The sequence below is a fragment of the Rhinopithecus bieti genome, unplaced genomic scaffold (assembly GCF_001698545.2).
Source record: "Rhinopithecus bieti isolate Rb0 unplaced genomic scaffold, ASM169854v2 scaffold_30862, whole genome shotgun sequence".
In the NCBI taxonomy this organism is placed as follows: Eukaryota; Metazoa; Chordata; class Mammalia; order Primates; family Cercopithecidae; genus Rhinopithecus; species Rhinopithecus bieti.
This window is the reverse complement of record NW_016813281.1, coordinates 747,210-766,849: the sequence shown is the minus strand read 5'-3', so window position 1 is coordinate 766,849 and position 19,640 is coordinate 747,210. Positions and strand designations below refer to the sequence as shown.

The 19,640-nt window shown below is 48.0% G+C and overlaps 1 protein-coding gene and 1 long non-coding RNA gene across 13 annotated transcripts in view; one reads left to right on the top strand and one right to left on the bottom strand.

The window, feature by feature from the left end:
• Positions 1–19,640, top strand: part of IRAG1 (inositol 1,4,5-triphosphate receptor associated 1) — a 124,000-nt gene that overhangs the window by 32,774 nt on the left and 71,586 nt on the right. For 8 of the 12 annotated variants that reach the window (XM_017847942.1, XM_017847941.1, XM_017847944.1 and 5 more), the window contains exon 2: positions 8,595–8,752. The exons of 3 other annotated variants lie outside the window; for them this stretch is intronic. In XM_017847942.1, the coding sequence (XP_017703431.1) occupies positions 8,595–8,752 (158 nt within the window). Of the gene's footprint in view, positions 1–6,385; positions 6,508–8,594; positions 8,753–19,640 lie in introns of all 12 variants that reach the window. One more of the 12 variants, XM_017847950.1, reaches the window with a different exon arrangement.
• Positions 11,434–16,330, bottom strand: LOC108512627 (uncharacterized). The gene is made up of 3 exons (XR_001880642.1): positions 16,233–16,330; positions 13,040–13,133; positions 11,434–11,769 (listed from the first exon to the last, which is right to left on the bottom strand). It is a non-coding gene; the product is annotated as an uncharacterized LOC108512627 (long non-coding RNA).

The window sequence follows — 19,640 nt, the reverse complement described above, 5'->3', positions numbered from 1 at the left end:
GTGCTGGCAATGTTTCACAGCCAGCTCTCTGGGGGAAAAGGCCCTGATACGTATGTAGCATTTGCCGATTTCCATGGTATAGATACTCCCCTATGACCAATGGCAAGCTACTAACTCCACCTCACTGATCATGGAACTGAGAAGAGATGGGCAGTAGCAGATCATTATAGAGTGTTTCCACCATGCAGAGACAATAGAAATAAATCTTCCTAAGAGCATAGATAATAGTAAACTGTAGTAAAATAATTAAAAAGCAGTTATTTTGAGTATCTCCTTTTTGTTTAATGTAAGTTCTTATAATTTATTTTTTAATAATGTCTGTGTTTAACCGCCAGTTCACAAAATTCTTCAAAATTACATTAGACTCTTATGAGCTGGAACAAGCAGGCTCCTGTGCACCACTAAAGAGATTCCTCCAAAGTACAAGTTAGAAGGTTCCAGAAATCCACCTACTTCTCAGGCTCAGTGACTCTCTAAAGTCACCTATGTGGGGAGGCAGAGCCAAGCCTAGGGCCTAGGAGACAGTTCCTGATCCTCCATGTCTTCCTGGAGACCCCTAGGTGCCCTGCCCTTTATGGGATCTCACAGACCCAGGAATGCCGTGTGGTCCCTGACCCCAGGATGATGACTCATGTCACTCTGGAGTGAGTGACTCAGGGAAGAGGCTGCTGAGCAGCCTGGAACAAACAGAACTGGGCAAGATTTATATCTGCTGGCACTAAATGGGAGGCTCAGATACTTTGCTGCTATTCTCGGTACCTTTGAACTGCCTCCGATTGAGCAATTGCACATATTTTGAAGAAGAAAAAATTTTTTCAAGTGGACCTGTTTTTAAAAAAAGAATTCCTGAAGTGAACAAGCCGGAAAGGAAACCTGGGGAGATGTTTGGGCTTATTTCCTGTCATTGGTCTGAGCAAGTACTGGCTCCTTCCCAGGGCACCCCCAGCCGACAAAGCCTATACGAGATCCACAGGAGTGGAGAGCAGGGCTGGAGAATATCGGGCGCTGAGAAGGTTTCCCACAGAGGTGCAAACCCCAGGAGTGTTGGGGTGCACGACTTTGTTTAGGGACACAGTCATGGGGGTAGTGCCTTCCACTTCCTCATCCTCCCTTTTCTGATGCCACCGAGGCTTTCTCCCTGCATCTCTGCCCTTCACCATTCCTGCTCCCCCACAATTCCCTTCAATCTAGATCCACTTTTAAGAGAGAATCCTGGGGGCTTCTACCACACACTGGAGGTGGCTCTACCCCATTCGGTCACTCACTTACCCACTTGTTCAGCACAGCACAAATGCCTACGTGGCCAGACACTGTGGCTGACCCTATTCCAGGAGGGAGTCCACGCTAGGCCTCATGTCTCACCTGTGGAATGAAAACCTGTTTTCGAGGAGTCATCATGAGTACAGGGATAGTGGAAAAACTGTGGCTTTGAAACCAGACCAACCTGGGACTGAGCATAGCACAGATCTGGGCAACCCACAGCACAGACCTGGGACTGAGCACAGCACAGGACCTGGGGCAAACGACAGCACAGACTCTGGGGCAACCACAGCACACCAGACCTGGGACTGAGCAACAGCCACAGACTCTGGGGCAACCACAGCACCAGACCTGGACTAGAGCACAGGCACAGACCTGGGGCAACGACAGCAACAGACCCTGGGGCAACCACAGCACAGACCGTGGGACTGAGCACAAGCACAGACCTGGGGCAATGACAGCAAGAGAACCTTCGCACTGAGCACGAGCACAAGACCTGGTACTGGGTACAGCACAGACATGGGGAACCACAGCACAGACCTGGGGCAAGCACAGCACAGACCTGGGACAACCACAGCACAGACCTGGGACTGAGCACAGCACAGACCTGGGGCAAGCGCAGCACAGACCTGGGACTGAGCACAGCACAGACCTGGGACAGGGTACAGCACAGACATGGGGTAACCACAGCACAGACCTAGGACTGACAAGAGCATGGACCTGGGACTGAGCACAGCATGGACCTGGGACTGAGCACAGCACAGACCTGGGACAACCACAGCACAGACCTGGGACTGAGCACAGCACAGACCTGGGACTGTCCACAGCAAAGACCAGGACTGAGTCTCTTTTACTTGCAGGAGACAAATCTGGGAGCTCTGAGCCAACTAGGATGAACACCAGAGTTTCTCTGAGCCTTGGCTTGGTTTTGTTGATGCCGTGCTTAGAGAACTCAGTTACCCTGTTTGGAGAATGGCAAGGGCGCTGAGTGTACTCTGTGTGCCAGCACCTTGCATGTATTTCCTGATTTAATCCTTACAACAACCCTAAAAGGTAGGTGCTGTTACCTCCATTTTCAAATGAGGAAACTGAGGCCAGGGGAGATTTATCCAGCAAGGGAGAGGCAGAGAAAGGATTAGAACAGAATCTGCAAAGCAACAAAGCCCCGTGAGCAGGTTAAGGTTAGGAAGCAGGATGGGGCTTTCCCAAGGCGGGCTCCCCGTCCGGCTCACGTGTGGAGGTGCAGAACCCAGTTCTGCAGTTGGTCAGGCCCAGAGGACCCCCAGAGGCACCTCTCAGCACTTTCAGCAGATCTCCTGTGGGGACCATCCTCTCTCCTGCGAGAGTGACCATGAGAGTAAGGACAATGACGAGCCACTGCCGAAGGACACCTGCTTTCACAGCACAGACACAATGGCTTACCCTTTACTATGAGCAAAACCGTCAAAATGAAAAGTCAGAAAGCTGCCGCAAGCAGCCGGGCTGGGGCGTGGGGGCTCTGGGGCCTCCTCTGACTCTGCCCCTCACCCGTGGGTGTGGCCTTGGTCACGTGCCTGGCCCTCTCTGGGCCTCGGTTCCCCATTGGTAAAAATGGGCGCATGGGTAAGACTGGTGGGCTCCCAGTGGCCCCTCCGTCACCCTCTGGATTTGTAGAAGGGCTAAGAGAGCTCCATGTGTAGTCACCCCAAACAATTCCCCCCATCAGTTGTTCATCTAGAGATCGACCCGTGGTATTAATAGCAACCTAATCTCTTTCACATTCTTTGTGCTGCTAAAATGAAAGCAAAAATTCAAAGCTGGAAGAACAAAAAAGCTCCCTTCTGAGAATACTGAGTCACTCCAGAAAGGTCAGCGGAGGCTAGGTTAACCCATTGTTTCCCGAAAAGTCTTCTTAGCTCTTCCCTCAATGCTCAAAGATTCACAGAGAGAATCTGAGAGCCGCTCAGCTTATGGGCCATGCTCCTGAGATATTGTGGTTTCAGAGAGGAGTTTGGTCTCTTCTAGGCAGGTCACAAGGCTCTGGGAAAGGCATCTTTGGGGCCATGACGAGAGACTGCTGCTGCCTGCTGAGAATAGTGTTGGCCCTGCAAGAAAGGGGAGCATCAGACCCAGATTTGGTGAATTCCCAGCACTGCCATTCACGAGTGATGACATTGGGCAAGTCTCTGGGCCTCTGTTTCCTCATCTATAACATGGGTCTAATTTTAATGTTAATAATAATAATACTTACTCTCCCCATCTCACAGGGTTGCTGAAAGCACTGAAGGAGATAGTCTCTGTGAATTCTGTTCCTGAACCCTGCATCCTGATGATGGCTCTGTACTTTCTAGGATACTGTAAGGCCTTTGAAGCCTACAAGGCAGGGTTGACCTCCCCTTCCTCCACCTGCTGCTATCACCTTCCAGAGGACATGCAGGCTCAACTGTAGGCCACTCTTTAGCCCTCATAAGACCCCTGGCCCGACAACCGAAGCGTAGGTCCTGTTTCCTCCCCTCTGCCTCCCACCATCTTTAGCCTCACTGGGAGTACTCACTCCAGCCCACCCCTGGGAGGCAGGCTTTTCTGCCACACTCAAGCAGAACTCCTGGTGAAGAAGCCAGAGTGGAAGAGAGGAAAGATGATGGGCCTAGGAGTCAGACTAGCCTGGATTATAACACTTCACCAGCTACTTACTAGCTGTGTGATCTTGAGCAATTTGCGAAACCTCTTTGAGCCCTAGATCCTTAATATATTAAATGGAAATAATAAAACCTATCTCATGGGGGTTAAAGAAAATAGCACTTGAAATACATCTAGCATAGTGTCTGATGTTCACTAGCCTACTTAGAAATAACTGAAGAATGCAAGCATGAACAAAAGCATATTAGTTTGTTTTCTTTCATGAGCAGGGGCAGATAAAATATTTAAATATGGTTTAGGAACTTCTAGCCTCTTCAGTTGCACAAATGATTGGATAGTTATCCCAGCAGAGTCTCTTGGAAAATTTGCACCAGATACAAGGGTAGCTGAACCAGCCAAGTTGTTTCGTCTCTGCACCTCAGTTTCCAGGCCTGTAAAATGGGCCAGGTTCTACTTAGGCACTAGCTGGGAGCAGAATGAGTAGAGTCATAAGAGCTGATTAGCTCTTGGCACACTGGCCCACCTAACCCTTTCTTAACCAGACCGCAGAGGCAGCAAGAAGGGCCCTGAACATGGGTTAAAGAAGGAACAGCTTGGAGACCAAACATTGCTAAATATTTTTTCCTTTTATGGGCTGGTGCTCTAGATCACCACTTCCTGGAGATTATATTCTAAACTTTGCTGTGATGGATGTGAGGTCCGTGTGCCCACAAGCTCCGGCAGAACCCAGATGTCACCCTGGGGGAGGGACTCTGCTTTTACCTTGCTATTTTAAGCAGTGAGTTTATAATAATGGATGGGAGAGACAGCAAACAGGGCAGGAGCAGCGTGGGAATGGCCCTGGCAGGCAGGGCTGCTGGGGCTCCCCCTGAGGAGCCTGGGGTTCCATCTTGTCAAGAGTGGGGCCTCAGCCAGCATCCACTCTACTTTTATGTTGTGGCAGCTGACATCTGACTTAATTTATTTGTTCTATTTTGCTTTCTGTCACAGAGACAGACTTAAGCTCTTTTTGGAAGAAAGGGAGGTGGAGGAAAGAAAGTGGAGGGTTAGAAAATGAGCTATGTCTCATGAGACTTCAGACCACAATCCCAGAATCCTGGGATGGAATTGTCAGGTCTTTCAGTTTGTTGTAGCTAAAAAGAGTCCAGGATTTCGGGGACTCTCAGAGTTAGAAAAGGCCCCTGAAGTGGTTAGGAATCCTGTGACCCTTGTCCCAGCCTTTACCAGAACCCTCCAAGGAATGGGGAGCTCACTACCTTAAAGAACAGCCTGTTTCATCCTCAGGTGGTTCCAACCACTAGAAGGTTGTCCCTTGCTGTCATCTGACCTTTCAGTCATTAGTTATGATGTCTATCCTTTGGGGACGGTAGAACCACATGAATGCTTTCCAAACATCTGAGAAGAGATTTTTATTTCTCCCTGCACTTCCTTTTCTCCAGGCTAAAGTTCTCTAGTTCTTTAAACACAAATTCTTGTTCTGCTAGCTTCTGCTTCCTGTTTTCAAAACATGTCCCAATTTGTCTAAATCCTTCTTAACAGGCAGAGCACAATATACTTTGTGTAGATTAAGACAAAAGAAAAGTGGAATAGTCACCTCCCATGTTTTAGAAACCGTACACCTGTTAAGACAGCCTGGACCTGTACATACATCACACATAACTTAAAAAGGTTTCCTAGGAGATGTAGCCAACTTCCTTTAGTAGAATCAGGGTTTGTAGCTACTCTTTTGCTACCCTCAACCCCTGTTACCAAATACTTTACCCAGCACCACTGATGCCACTGCTGCTGAAATTCAAGTAAAGATGATAGAAATTAATCACAGAGCTTACCTTTGGGTGAACCTGATGCTCAGTTTATTCATATAGTAAGAATTTGGCATGGAAGACACAGACAGCATGCCCTGGCCCCATAGTTCTCATTCCCAAGAGCCAGGTGAAGTCTGTCCAGTATGGCTTCTCCCCATCCTGTCTTATCTTCCCCACTAGACACCCAGCTAATCTGCTCCAAGAAATTCCACTCAGCATTTGTGTTCACGGTTCAGCTCAAACATCATTTCTAATGTGAAATATTTGCTGAAATCATGTCCCACCATCCCAGTTTCCATAGTTAGGCAACCCTTTTCTGGGGTCCTGCAACTTCTCACTTTCAAAATATTTACCCCATTATACTGTTCTCCAGTGTCTCCTACCACTGGACTCTGTTCCTTGAGAGCCAAGATTATCATCTTTGTGTCACCAGCCCCTGGCACAGGCCTGGTAGAGTAGGTGTAAAGTGTTGGCAGTGAAAGAATGAATGACTCTATGGATGCTCTACTTGAGGTTTCTTGAGGTGACCAGTAGGGGTTACCCTAATTGTTCCAGAGCTGAGTGGGCTAACTTGTTCATTGCAGAGAAAGACAGCAGTCAAGATGGTGGTGACCTTGACCAATCCTGGGACTCAAAGTCCCTAGTTCTTTAAACATAAATCAACAATCATTCTTTTTTTTTTTTTTTTTTTTTGGTATCAGGATGATGTTGGCCTCATAAAATGAGTTAGGGAGGAACAATCATTCTTTGCTGAATCTTTTGGGTACCTAGGATGAATCTGACACCTTGCCTATCTCAAGGAGCCCAGTCCAGGACTCTAGAGGTATGTGTGTTGGCTGGTGGGGAGTGGGGGGTCTGTCAGAGCTGGGCTGATGGCAGCTCAGGCCTGTTCTGCAGCAGTCTGGCTCTAGGGCCTTTCCGAGCCCTTTCTGAAGGACAGGAAGAACACCAAGTATTATGGGAAGTGCAGAGCTTTCTGGCTCTTCCTCCTACAGCCTCCAGCAGTCAGCAGTACCTCCCAGAGGACCTGGAATACAGTTGGAGCTCAGTAAATGACAGTGTCCTTCATCTCCATGCCCACCCACCATGTGTTCCATCAGCCAAAGTTCACCTGCCTCTGTTATCTGCATAGTGGTCTTAATCTACTGTCCAGTGGAGCAGCTCCTTCTGGGAATCTCTAAAAGTTGCAGAACCAGGCCAGTTGTTAGTTCTATAGATCCCTGAAGGTATTGCCCACCCCATTAAGAGAAGAAGAAGGGAGTTTAAGGATGGGGAGAAGCCAGGCAGAGTCCTTGGAGCTTGGGCCAAGCTTCCTGGGCTGCAGACCCCCGTGCAGGTGGCTTCTATGGGAACCTACTCTGACCTGAGTGTGTTTCATCCTTGGAGCATCCTGCTCAGGAGGCATTCTTATCTCTGTTTCGACAAGAAAAGCGGGACTCAGAGATGAAGCCAACTTTCCAAGGTCATATAGCCAGTGAGTGGCAGAGTGAGGACTCACACCCAGATATCTGGTTCCAAAGCCTGTATTCTTTCTACATTGCTATCCTGCCTTTCCCTATGGAAAACTGGCATTGCCAGTCTCCTCTTCTAAGAGGAAGCAGAGGAGCTAGACCCATTGGCTCAGGTTTGTTGGCAGGATCATACTCCTAGGCATCTTGATAGACAAGAAGCATGAAAGAGTAGTGGAGTATGTTTTCAGTTACAAGTAACAAAAACCCAACACAAAGTGATTTCAACACCAAGAGGCTTAATTGTTCATGTAACTGGCTAGCCCCGAAAGTGTTCGGGCTTCAGGCACACTTTAATCAGGGCTCCAGTTCTGTTTCTCTGCAGGTGCCTTAGCTTTGCCCTCCTCTGTGTGTGTCATTTAGATTCTGTCTCGCTTTCCTCATGGAAGCAAAATGGTGTCCGTAGCACCGGGTCTCATATCTTCACACTCCACCACTCAGAGCAGGAGAAAACATCTGGTCCTAGAACACTACTGGAAGCTCATGGATGTAGGCTGGGTCCATTGTCTGTCCCTGAGCCAGTCACTGTAGGCGGTGGATGAGATTATGCTGATTGCAGTCCCAATCAGCATTGGGACCCCAGTGGCCCCGGGCTGCTGCACCATGGGGAGGGGATAGCCTGGCTTCTGGGAGTCAATCTAAGGTTGCTGGGGGTGGGCACAGGGCACACGGAATTCACCCTGCCTGAGCCTCCAGATTTTAGCAGGGCTGGTGTAGGCCCCGTGAGGGCCGAACTCAAATGAGAGAGAGTGTGCTGAGGGTAAGAAGAGCATGAGGGGCGGTGTCAGGGAAGAAGTCAGGAAACAGCACCCCTTACTCCCCATCCACATGGCTGAGGAACACTGTGTGGTACAGCAGAAAGAGCCCCAGCCTCAAAATCAGGAAGATCTGGCTTCAAATTATTGGTTCTCTGTATGATTTGGGGCAAGTGACTTTCACTCTCTGTGGCAGTTCTCTCATTTGTAAAATGGGAATATTAATGCCTACATCAGAGGTCATCTTGAGGATTCAATTAAATCATGGTGATGCTCCTAGGACAGGGCCTGGCACCCAGTAGGTGCTCAGTAAGTGGTAAACAACTGCCAATCTGATCTCAATGGAGTATCTTCCTTTAGCTACAGCTTTGAGGAGTTTGAAGCACTTTTCTCCCTTCTGGGATAGCTGTGTTTACTGTAAAGACCAAATTAGATGCAAAATCTCTAAGGTCACCTCTGACTTTGTAAACAAAGCCAGAGAGCCGGAGGAAATGAAATTCCAAATGCCCTCGCCTAGCCTGGTTTGACCTCCGGTGTTGATGCAAACTCAAGCCGGCCCTCACTGTGGCCTGTGGCTCCGGGAAATGGAACCCAGCTTGGGACAGGGATGGGAATGGATTTGACTTGTCCTTTTGGCGTCTCCCCAGCCTGTGGAGCCCAGGCCTCTTGGAGCATCTTTGGGGCTGACACAGCGGAGGTTCCGGGCACACGTGGCCACTCCCAGCAGGAGGCTGCCATGCCCCACATTCCTGAGGATGAGGAGCCCCCCGGAGAGCCACAGGCAGCCCAGAGCCCTGCCGGCCAAGTAAGTGCCCCCTCTCTGCCCTCAGCTAGCCTGGCTGGGGGCCAAGCCAAGCACCCTGGGCTGAGGCCACAGCTCTTAGGCTGGCCAGAGGGTTTGCTGACAGCTCATGTAGGTTGCAGTGGGTACCTGGAGAAGGTATGTGGCTTCCATACTGAGGAATCAATTACTCTGAGTTGATTTGAATTGACCGAGGCTGCAAATATTCTGAATATAGAACCAACCATCTAGGCTGTGTCTGACTGAGGCCTCAGAAGTCAAACCATAAACCATGCAGGCTCCCTCTGAAACTGGGGAAAGACTTAGATGAGAACCATTAGCACTGAGAACCTCTTATGTCAGGGGAGTGGGCATGAGAAAAGGCCACTTAAAGTGAATCCACTTGAAATGGAGATCAAAATTGTATAGTAAATAGCAAAAAAGGTTTTCAGTGAAATTTTATAATAGAAAGGAAATGATGAAAGCAAGTTAATTTAAAGGGACATTGAGATTTTTATTGTACAAATGAGGCATTCAAAACAAGCTATTTTTAGCTATACAGATTACGAAATATAGGTTATGTACTAATTTTCAGATTGAAGAAAGAATAAAATGTTGATTTTGGTGTGGGTATATTTATTTATTATACCAGCAAAATGATCTGTTCACATAGTAACACGCTCTTCACATTTTACTTTACAGCACCTAATTAAGAGACTCTGTCTGTTTAATATAATACTTAAGGGCTTCATCCATTTTCCTAAGGATCTCTTTCAATCCCTCAATATTCAAATTATTCCCTTTTGAAGAACCTATTTGAGCATCATCCTCATTGTATTTTCTTCACTTAATTGATAAGCTCTATCTGATCTCCTTGGTCAAAGACCTTGCATGTGAAATTCTCCATCACTGTTTTCTTTGACTTCATGAACTTTGCAGTTGATTTGCATTGAAATGGTATTGTCCTGTTATATCAAACAGTCGTCCAAACTGACTGAGCCAGTGGGATAGACACTTGTTAAGTGAGGGAAGAATCTGTAAGTGGAGCATTATTTTTATAAATGGGCAGATTCTTAGTGAATATTTTCATGTTATAGTGGCATTTGTTTTCTGACACATTACGACTCTGGGAACTTAGATAGTAAATACTTACAAAAGAATGGCCCCTTGTAGCTCCATATCCCAAACTCATGGGATTAAGATGTTGTAGAACTTGGCAGCCTTAGGGGTGAGGGGACTTTCCTTCCCTTGAATGTCTAAGTGACAGTGGGCCAACCTCCTAGCCCTTCAGCCTCAGGCAGCCCAGCCCAGGGTTTTATCAAGTCCAGGCCCCCATTCTGGGAAATAGTGGGTCCTGCTGCTGGAGGGTGCCAAGTTCCAAAAGCTTGGGGATTAAGGAAAGGAGACAAGACACTCACAACTGTGTTCAAAGGCGACTGCTTCCAGACCCTCAGGCCGTGACTTTCTTGGCCTCTGTCTCCTTAGCATCCCTATTTCCTCACCCTGGACTCCTCTGAAAATGGCCATCCCTGGCCCCTTCTACTTCACTAACAATGGTAGTGCCCTTGAATCAGATTCTCAGGCAAAATCTAGCTCCTACGTCCTGGGCAACTCCCCCAAACAGCTGCCCCAAGAATAAAAGCATTCCTAAAATATAAGATAATGAAAGACCAGCAAAGATGCACCTCTGCTGTCGGTGAAGACAGGCTTTTATATTGAGTTAAGTTCTTCCTGGTTACAAAGCTTTATAATTAAAAGTTCTTTCAAAGTATATCCTCAGGAAACACAAAACAGACAACATAAACACCTGTCACTTAGACATTCAAGGGAAGGGCATCTCCCCACCCACAAGACTGCCAAGTTCTACAACATCTTGATCCCATGGGTTTGGGATATGGAGATCCAAAGGGCCATTCTTTTTAAAGTGTTTGTTATTTAAGTTCCCAGAGTTGTAATGTGTAAGAAAACAAATGTAATCATAACTTGAGAATATTCACTAAGAATCTACCCATTTGTAAAAATAATGTTCCCTCATGCATTCTTCCCTCATGGGTCCTTCTGCTGGGCCCCAATAATGCAGAAGCTATCAGTACCTGCAAACATTCTCTCTATAGTCTTGATAACCCATGAGCGCAGAGAGAATCATGGCACTTGAAGGGCCTTCAGAGACCATCTATTATTTAATAAGAGTCTGGTTCTGGCTCAGGGTCACAGGGAGACTGAACTTGTGGGGAACTGGAATTTAGAGCTCCCACTAGCCAATCAGGTATCCCTTACTCTCACCTTCGTGGCAGGCAGGCTCATGGAACCCTCTCCGCATTGTGGCAACCTCTAGAAATTCATCATGCCAACCTAATGGCGCTGTACCTATGAGCGTTTTGAAACCATGATGGTTAGGAAGGCCAGTAGGAATTCAGGGGAGCCGGGAGCCAGGAGGCCCAGGTCCTATCAGGGAGGACACGTAGCACAGGATTTAAGAATATAAACTGTGCAGTCATACCAAGCTGGGCTTGAATCCTAGCTCTTCTACGTTCTGGTCAACAGACCTTGTCTTGGCCAAGAAACTTTGAGACCAAGTCTGTCAACTTTGCCGTGCTGCTGGTTTCTTATGTGTTACCCAGTACAAGGGTTAGTTGCTGCCTCCTGGACTCTGCCTGTTCAGCCCAGCCCTCAAGTGCCTTCTATAGCCTGAGGGACTATGAAGCTGGGGCAGTTTAGACTCCCCAACCAAAGTCCACATCAAACTCAACTTTCTTTTGCCCTCTTCCCTTACTGCCTTGCCCTGGGCATTTCAAAGCTTTTCAGAAGGGAACCAGGCATGGTGGGTAAAGTGCTTCTCCCACTATTGCACCCACCAGACAACCCACATTGGGTTTCGCAGGTAGTCACGGCCTCGGGAGGGTCAGGCCTCAGGAGCTGGCCTGGAGCCTTCAGGGGGTTGGAACCTGAGTCCCTGGGAGCATCTGAGGCCAGGCAGCCAAGGAAGCGGGGTTGGCCAGGATGACTCAGCTGGAAGTCCCAATCCTGCCCGAATTCCCAGTCTGTGAAGCAGGCAAAGAACAGAGCATCCCTCTAAGTTTACAGCTCCCCGGGGTCCAGCCCTAGTTGTGATTCCTCAGGTCCCAGCCGCTATTTCCCATCACTGGCATGAGCACTAGCCGAGGCCTTCTCACACACAAACAAAATCTGTAGGACTAGATCCTGTTTCTCTTTCTGCACGCACGCACACAGACACACACACAGACACATGTGCAGATACACATGCATGCAGACAGACATACCCTTCAGGTCCTTAGTCAGAAGCTGCAATCAAATACCACACAAAAAAGCCCCGCAACAATGTACTCTGCAAGGCTATGTCCTGAGTGGGGTTTTCTGCACTGGCCCTTGAACAGGGAGAGACTCAAAGGGAAGAGTTTGTAGCCAAGGGGTTCTAGCAGGAATAGACGCTGTCAGGACACAAGCGTGGGACCTTGGGGGACCACAGAATGACAGACTGCCAGTGCTAGAAGAATCCCACGTCACATCTAAGCTCTGCCCATGCAGGCAAAGCTCTCTATAATGTGAACCCCACTCAGTCACCCTGGGAATTTTTTGAACACCAGATTCCTCAGCCATCCAAGACCTACTGAATTGGAATCTCTTGAGGTAGGTCTCAGGGATCTGTAGGAATATATCTTTTTATTTTTGAGATGGAGTCTTGCTCTGTCACCCAGGCTGGAGTGCAGTGGTGTGATCTCGGCTCACTGCAACCTCCGTCTCCCAGGTTCAAATGATTCTCATGCCTCAGCCTCCCGAGTAACCAGGACTACAGGCCTGCATCACTATGCCTGGCTAATTTTTGTATTTTTAGTAGAGTTGGGGTTTCGCCATGTTGGCCAGGCTGGTCTCGAACTCCTGGCCTAAAGTGATCTGCCCACCTCGGCCTCCCAAAGTGCTGGGATTACAGGCATGTACCACTGGGCCTGGTGTAGGAATCTGTAGGAATATTTCTATAATGAAAAGCTCACCACCTCCCAAGGAAGCCTGTGCACTGGTTGGCCAGCTCTGTCCTGGTCAAGCTGGAATCTGCCTCCCTCAAGACTCTCCCTTGGTTCTGCCCTCCATACAACCTATAATGGGGTGAAATCCTACAGATGCAGGAAGGCAGTTCTGAGTCTTCCCAGAGTCTCTTTTTCTCTAGTTTCTTCAGTCTTTGCTCCCATGACAGTGTTCAAAGCCTTCCTAACCTCCGCTCAGGACACATACCAGCCCATCTCCCCCTCACTGTAGGGTCCCAGACCTGGCCCCAGGCTCCAGATGCAATCTTACCTAGGTCTGGATGATTTCCTGGACTGTGACCAGCAGCCACAGTAGGAAGCTGACTCACCCAAACAGTGCAGCATCCTCAGAAGTGCTCATAAACCTGAGGGTACAAAGAGGCTAACGTTAACTGAAAGAGCCCAGTTTTCATTGGCTCTCGCTTCCACCTGAACAACGCCCATCCTCCTCCAAAGGGTTTTAGAAGCCCCCAGAGGCAGGTCAGTGTGAACTCATAAGCAGACTTCACCTCTTCATATCACCAGTTCTAGCACCCCAGCTACCACCTCCCCCTGCTCCCCTACCTCCATTGCACACAAAGCCACTTAATAATAATAGCTAACCCTGTGCCAGGTACTTGTCTACCGTATTAACTCATTTAACCTATAATTAGCCTTATGGTAGGTATTATCATTCCCATTATATAGCTGAGGAAACTGAGGCACAGAGAAATTAACTACCTTCCTCCAAGGTCACACGGCTCATAAGTGGCAGGCCCAGGATCTGGGCCCGGGCAGCCTGACCCCAGAGCCCATGCTTAGTCCATACCCTGCACTGAGCACTGTTACTGCCCCTGGGTCCTCTGTGAGAGCTCTGGGGCCTGGGCCAACAGTACGTTGTCCTGTGTTCCCAAAGCCACTCACCTCAGAGGGGCCAACTTCAGAGCTCGCTGTCAGGGGAATGCCAAAGCACCACCAAACCCCTTCTGCCTGCCAGCCCCTTGGGAGCACAAGCTCGTGGGGCCAGCAACCAAAGCTGCATGTCACATGCCTGTCTGTGCCCCTTCCTCATTCTCCTTCAGCCAGGTAATCAAACAGCCCAACTTTAACCGGAGTGGGCTGTCTGATTGCTTGGCTGAAGAATGAGGAAGGGGCATGGACACATTGAGGAAGGGGAAGGGCACGTCGACTCCTAGAAACACAGTCCACCATGCTATTGCCTGGTTTAGGCCACATACATGAGACACTCTGGGTCTCCCGGAGCATCTACATTGTGTTTCATTTGTTGATGCTCTAGGCAGACATGGATGCTCAGCCCTGTTATGCAGTAGCTCTTGTGACTTGAGGTCACTGCAGCACTCCAGTGATGAGTGGCATCCTCGCCTCTCCCCTCCCCTAACTTTTAAGTAACGAGATGAGGTTGGAGTGTGCTCTGGAGAAGCAGTCCTGTTTGTGTGGCCCTGATAGGAAGGGATCTGCTTGTGGAGCACCTAGAACCTCTGGCCATGGAGCTGCTAGCCTTCCTCCTCTTTTGGCTCAGAAATGGGGACTGACATAAGTGCCACCATAAGAAATCTGGGATTGGGTAGATAATTGGCTGGCTAGATGATTAAATGACTGCATTAAAGGGCAGAAGACATGGAGGGAGGACTAATGTTAGGAAGGGAGGGAGGAAGGGAGGATAGTAGATATCCTCTCCTTGGAATAAAGTTACTCTCATTGGAATAAAGCTAACACATATTGTGTGCTCTTCCACACTCCCAAAGTCTGTTGGCATGAGAGTAAAAACAGTGAGCAAGGTTGTAGGAGGCCTTTCCTGGCTTACACCCTCTGTCAGGGGGCTGGGCTCAGCGTCAACCCATCTGTCCTTTTAGAAGAGGAGGATGACCAAGCAGCCGGGAGTTCCAGAAGGTACAGGAAAGGCTCATAGGAATGTGAGGCAGAAGCAGCATGGCAGAGCAGGAAGAACTTAGGCTTCACATCCTTGACTGCTACCTTGGATAAGTGATTCACCTTGCCCCAGTTTCCTCATCTAGAAACTAAGAGTTATAGGAATAGCCACTAACAACAGCTAACCTTTATGGAGAACTCACTATGTGCCAGGCACCATATTAGGCTTGTTTTATATGTTACATTATCTCACCTAATTCTGACAATACTCCTGGGAATACTATTAGTATTCCCACTAACAGATAAAGAATTTAAACACAGAAGAGTAATATGCAGTGGGTCACATAGCTAAGGAAGTGACTGAGGCTAAATTCAAACCCAGTCAGCTTGACTTTAATTACCAGAATAGTATATATAAAGTGGTGAGCAAAGTACTTAGCTCACAAGAGGTGCTCAGTCCCTATAGCACAAAATGGTTTGCAAAATTTCCACATGTGTCATTGAAAGTGCAAAACCACTGTGAGGTAGACAGAGCAGAGAGAGTCACCCCCATGAAAGCGTGAATTTAGAGAAGTTAGGTATCTCATCCAGACGAAGGGAAAGAAACTAACACAGAGGTTCATAGTGTTTTCTAGGCATTTAACCTTCAGAACACACTCCTACATGGTAGTGATGACTACGTACATTTCACAGATCAGGATACTAAGGCTTGGAAAGGTTAAGCCAGTTGTTGAAAATCACATAGTAAGGAAATAGCAAGGCCTGATTCTACTGTCTCATGGTTGTAAGCTGAGGAAATAGGCTATAATTAATTGTTTTCTTATTTCTATTCCAAAAATACCCCATTATATGCAATAGAGCTTGAGCACAGAGGCAAGGGATGACTACTCACTTACACATGGTAGGCACTCAATAAATATGGAATTGAGGAAATGAAGTACATTTACTCAGTCAATGTTTATTGAATTTTGCTCAATAAATGTTTATTGAGCATTAACTAACTAAGGTCCTGCTCTCAGGAAGCTCACTTCCTGGTAGATTTACTACCAAATGCCAGTTCTGTCAGATCCAATTTGCTCTTGTGTTCTCCCACGGCCTTCTCCCATCAGGACCTGGAGAAGCCTTGTTCTGTGCTGTCTATGGGAATATCTCGAGTTTAGCCATATACTTTACTGCTGAAGGCAGATTGCCAACTTCTCTATCCATTTGACTCCTTTTGGCTGTTCAAGCCCTGTCCTCACTGGCCAACAGAGAGGTTCTGCCTATACCTCCCTGGAAACTCGTTGGGAACCGTGTGCTCCCCCACTGGAGAAAAGGCATATGACCCAAAGGACCAATTATCTGTCAGGAATGAGATGAAGAGGAAACAGACAAAGCATGTAAAACACCTGGAACCTGGTAAGGACTGTGTAGAGTAGGGATCCCTTTGCCCCCCAACTTTCCCAGTGAGAACCCTCATACGGTGCCTCCCATGTGCCAGGCACTGCTCTAGGCACTTTACACATAACAACTCACAACAACTCCAAGACACAGGCATGATTGTTATCCCACTTTATAGATGAGAAAACTGAGGCAGGTAAGGGCACTGTAATCACCAGAAACCAGGAAGTACTTGGATGCTTCCATCGAGGATTCTGAATTCATCTTCTGAGTTCATTTCCACTTATCACATCCTGTGCAAGAACAGCCTCAATTAAGGCCTTCAAAAAAATAAAATAAATTATCAGTAAAATATTAGTATCTGGTATACAAGATAATGGTAGCAAATACTGGGCACCTGGTATGTGGTCTAATCCCTCCAAGGTAGATATTATTATCTCTATCTTGTAAATGAAGAAATGGAGTCTCTGAGAGTTTATGTAATTGTCAAAGATCCCCTAGCTGTGCTGTGGTCAAATGGAGATTCAAACTCAAGTTTCCTGCTGATGTCATCCTGCCAGGTTGTCCTTCCTTTCCTGGCCCTGGCGAGGACACCAGAGGCCCCAGGCATGGGAAGCAGGTGCTTGATGCCCCATCCTTATAAAAAAGAGCTCAAGAGGACAGTTCCACTAGACTGGGCTCTAGTGGTTCTGGGCACAGGGTAAGAGCTGTGAGAATTTAGCTGTGGAAGTGCCTAAAACAAGGCAGAAAGTGTTTTAGAAATGTTGACGGTTACGGACAGTCAGAAATGCATGTTACAATTATTTTCCCTTAGTTCCTGTTGTAAGCAAATGAAACAGATGGCTGTTGTTTGTTTTTCTGTCTCCCCACATCAGGCTATGTGTGAGCTACTTGGGGGCCACAGACTGTGCCTTTCACATGTGTATCTCCACCCATAAGCATAGGCTCCAGCATGCGGTGGGAGCTCAGGGAAGGAGGGAGGGAGGGAGGGAGGGATGGGTAGAAAGGTGGATGAATGTTTGATTGTGCTGTGATAGGTTGGGTAGATAATTGGCTGGCTAGATGATTAAATGACTGTGTTAAAAAGCAGAATAAATGGAGGGTGGAGTAGTGTTAGGAAGGGAGGAAGGAAGGGAGGATAGAAGATATGACGGATGAACGATTAGCTGACTTGCTCTCCTTGGAATAAAGCTAACATACATTGCATGCTTTTCCACACTCCCAGAGTCTGTTGGCATGAGAGTAAAAACAGTGATCAACAAGGCAGTTGTTCTTTATCCCTGACTTCTAGAAATAAATGGACAATGGCAGGAAAGTGGATCCACCAGAGGCAGGGCAGGCCCTTGGTGCAAGGGAGGACTCCACAGAGCCTTCGGAGAGCCAGGGAACTGGCCCTCTGTGCTTGGCAGAGAGGAGTCCCATGTCCAGCACACCTCAGCAGAGTCACTTCTGCTCTCTCCTGTACCCCTAGGACTTGCCGCTGGGATAATAATTTTCTTTCAAGTCCCCAGAGATTATTATTATTTTTTTTGAGATGGAGTCTCGCTCTGTCGCCCAGGTTGGAGTGCAGTGGTGTGATCTCGGCTCACTGTAAACTCCACCTCCTGGGTTTACACCATTCTCCCACCTCAGCCTCCCGAGTAGCTGGGAATACAGGTGACCACCACCATGCCCGGCTAATTTTGTTTTTGTATTTTTAGTAGAGACGAGGTTTCACCGTGTTAGCCAGGATGGTCTTGATCTCCTGACCTTGTGATCCACCCACCTTGGCCTCCCAGAGTGCTGGGATTATAGGCGTGAACCACCACGCCCGGCCCAGAGAGTCCTTTTATCCTGTTGTAAGAGCACTGGCTGCTTTTGCTGCTGGATCTCCTGTCTACCAAGGCAGTCCCTGTTTGCCCTCCAGGCTATAAGACAGGGATCTGGGGATACAGTGTCACAGTGCCCACCCACCACCAGCACCTTCACTGTCATTATTATTGCTTTCTCTCATTTAATACTTAAAACAAGCCTAGAGAATAGTGATCATTAGCTCTATATAATGTTTAAGACCATGAAAGAGAAGTTTAGTAACTAGTAACTTGCTCAAGGTCACCCAGGTAGGATTCTGGTCTAGGCCTACCCAACTTCTTCACTAGCCCACATTGCCTCCCAGCAGGTCCTCCTCTCCTGGGCTATCTGCCAGTGCCCATCTACAGGATCTAAACCCCCAATGTCTGCCTGCGCTGGAGTGGGCTGGAGCTGGGGCTGGAGCTATTCCTTACAGTTTCCTAGCCCGAGCCTAGCCGTGTGACTCTGGGGAAAGGAAGCTAATATTCCCATCTATGACACTGGCCTATATTTATCTCTGTGCCCAAGCGGTTAGGAAAACTATTGTGCATTCCTGAGAATTTACGAGTGAAATAAGCATTTAAATGTTTCTATAAGATTTATTTAAGGAGAACAAAATGTGGCCTGCTGGCTTATTAGAGGGTGAGCGTCTGGGAGATGACCTAGACCTCAGTGCCTGGCTGATTCCAGGGAAGGGAAATGGACCCCCGGGGAGACTGGGCCCATGGATGAGTGAGAAGGGCAGTGAACCAATGGCATCCTCTGCCCCTGCTGTCCCTTTCTCCAGCTGTGTGTTCAGCCTCGCGCTGGTTTGAAGGCTTCCTGGAGGAAGAGGTACCTTCTGCGAAGGAGAGTGCAGCTTGGAAGAATAAGAGTGTCAGAGGCCAGCAGGGCACCAGGAACCAGGGGAGGTGAGACCAAAGACTGGAGATGCAGCTGTAAGAGCAGCATGGTGTCATGGGAAGGACACAGTCTATGTTCAGTCACTTCCACTATTTACAAGTGGCACAGCCCTGGACAAGTCAATTTTTGCATTGATAAAGTGGAGATCAAAATAGAAAAGCAGAAGAGAAAAAAGAAAGATAACAATCTTCTACTCCATGCTCGTGGCCTTCACTTTCATCTTCTCATTTCCTCTTCACAATTCTGTGAGTTCCAGAGGTATTATCACCCCCAATTTGTAGATCGTGTCCTGAGGTTTACTCACTGAGTTTCTGGGAGGATTTGGTGAGAAAACACAAGGAAGATCTGGGACAGGGCCCACCATACAGTGGACCTGAGTAACTGCCACTTCCCTCTAGCCACGTTTGTTTCTGTGCTTCCACGTCTGTAACCCAGGAAGGGCATTGATTGGTTTGAGAAGCAGAGGGTGAGAGAGGGAGTGGAGCCGGGTGAAGGTGGCCTTAGAGGTGGGTCCTTCATCACTTGGGCTTATGTGGTCAGAAGCCACAGGAGAGATGCTGGGCCCTCCCAATTTAACTCCAAATGGTTGATGAGACCCAGAACTAAGAGTAACAATCTTCTCAAAACCAAATGCCAAAGTCATTAATTCAATCCCCAAGGGAATAATAAGGGAGCATAACATCTAATGCTTAGTGAGCATTTGCTCAGTGCTAGATGCCCTTCCACAGGCTTGCCATCTAGGGTTACCAGATTTGGCAAATGAAAATATGATTATGTGCTGTACATGGTGGCTCACACCTGCAGTCCCAGCTACTCAGGTGGGACTGAGAGGATCACCTGAGCCCAGAAATTTGAGACCAGCCTGGGCACGTAGCAAGATTCGGCGGGGG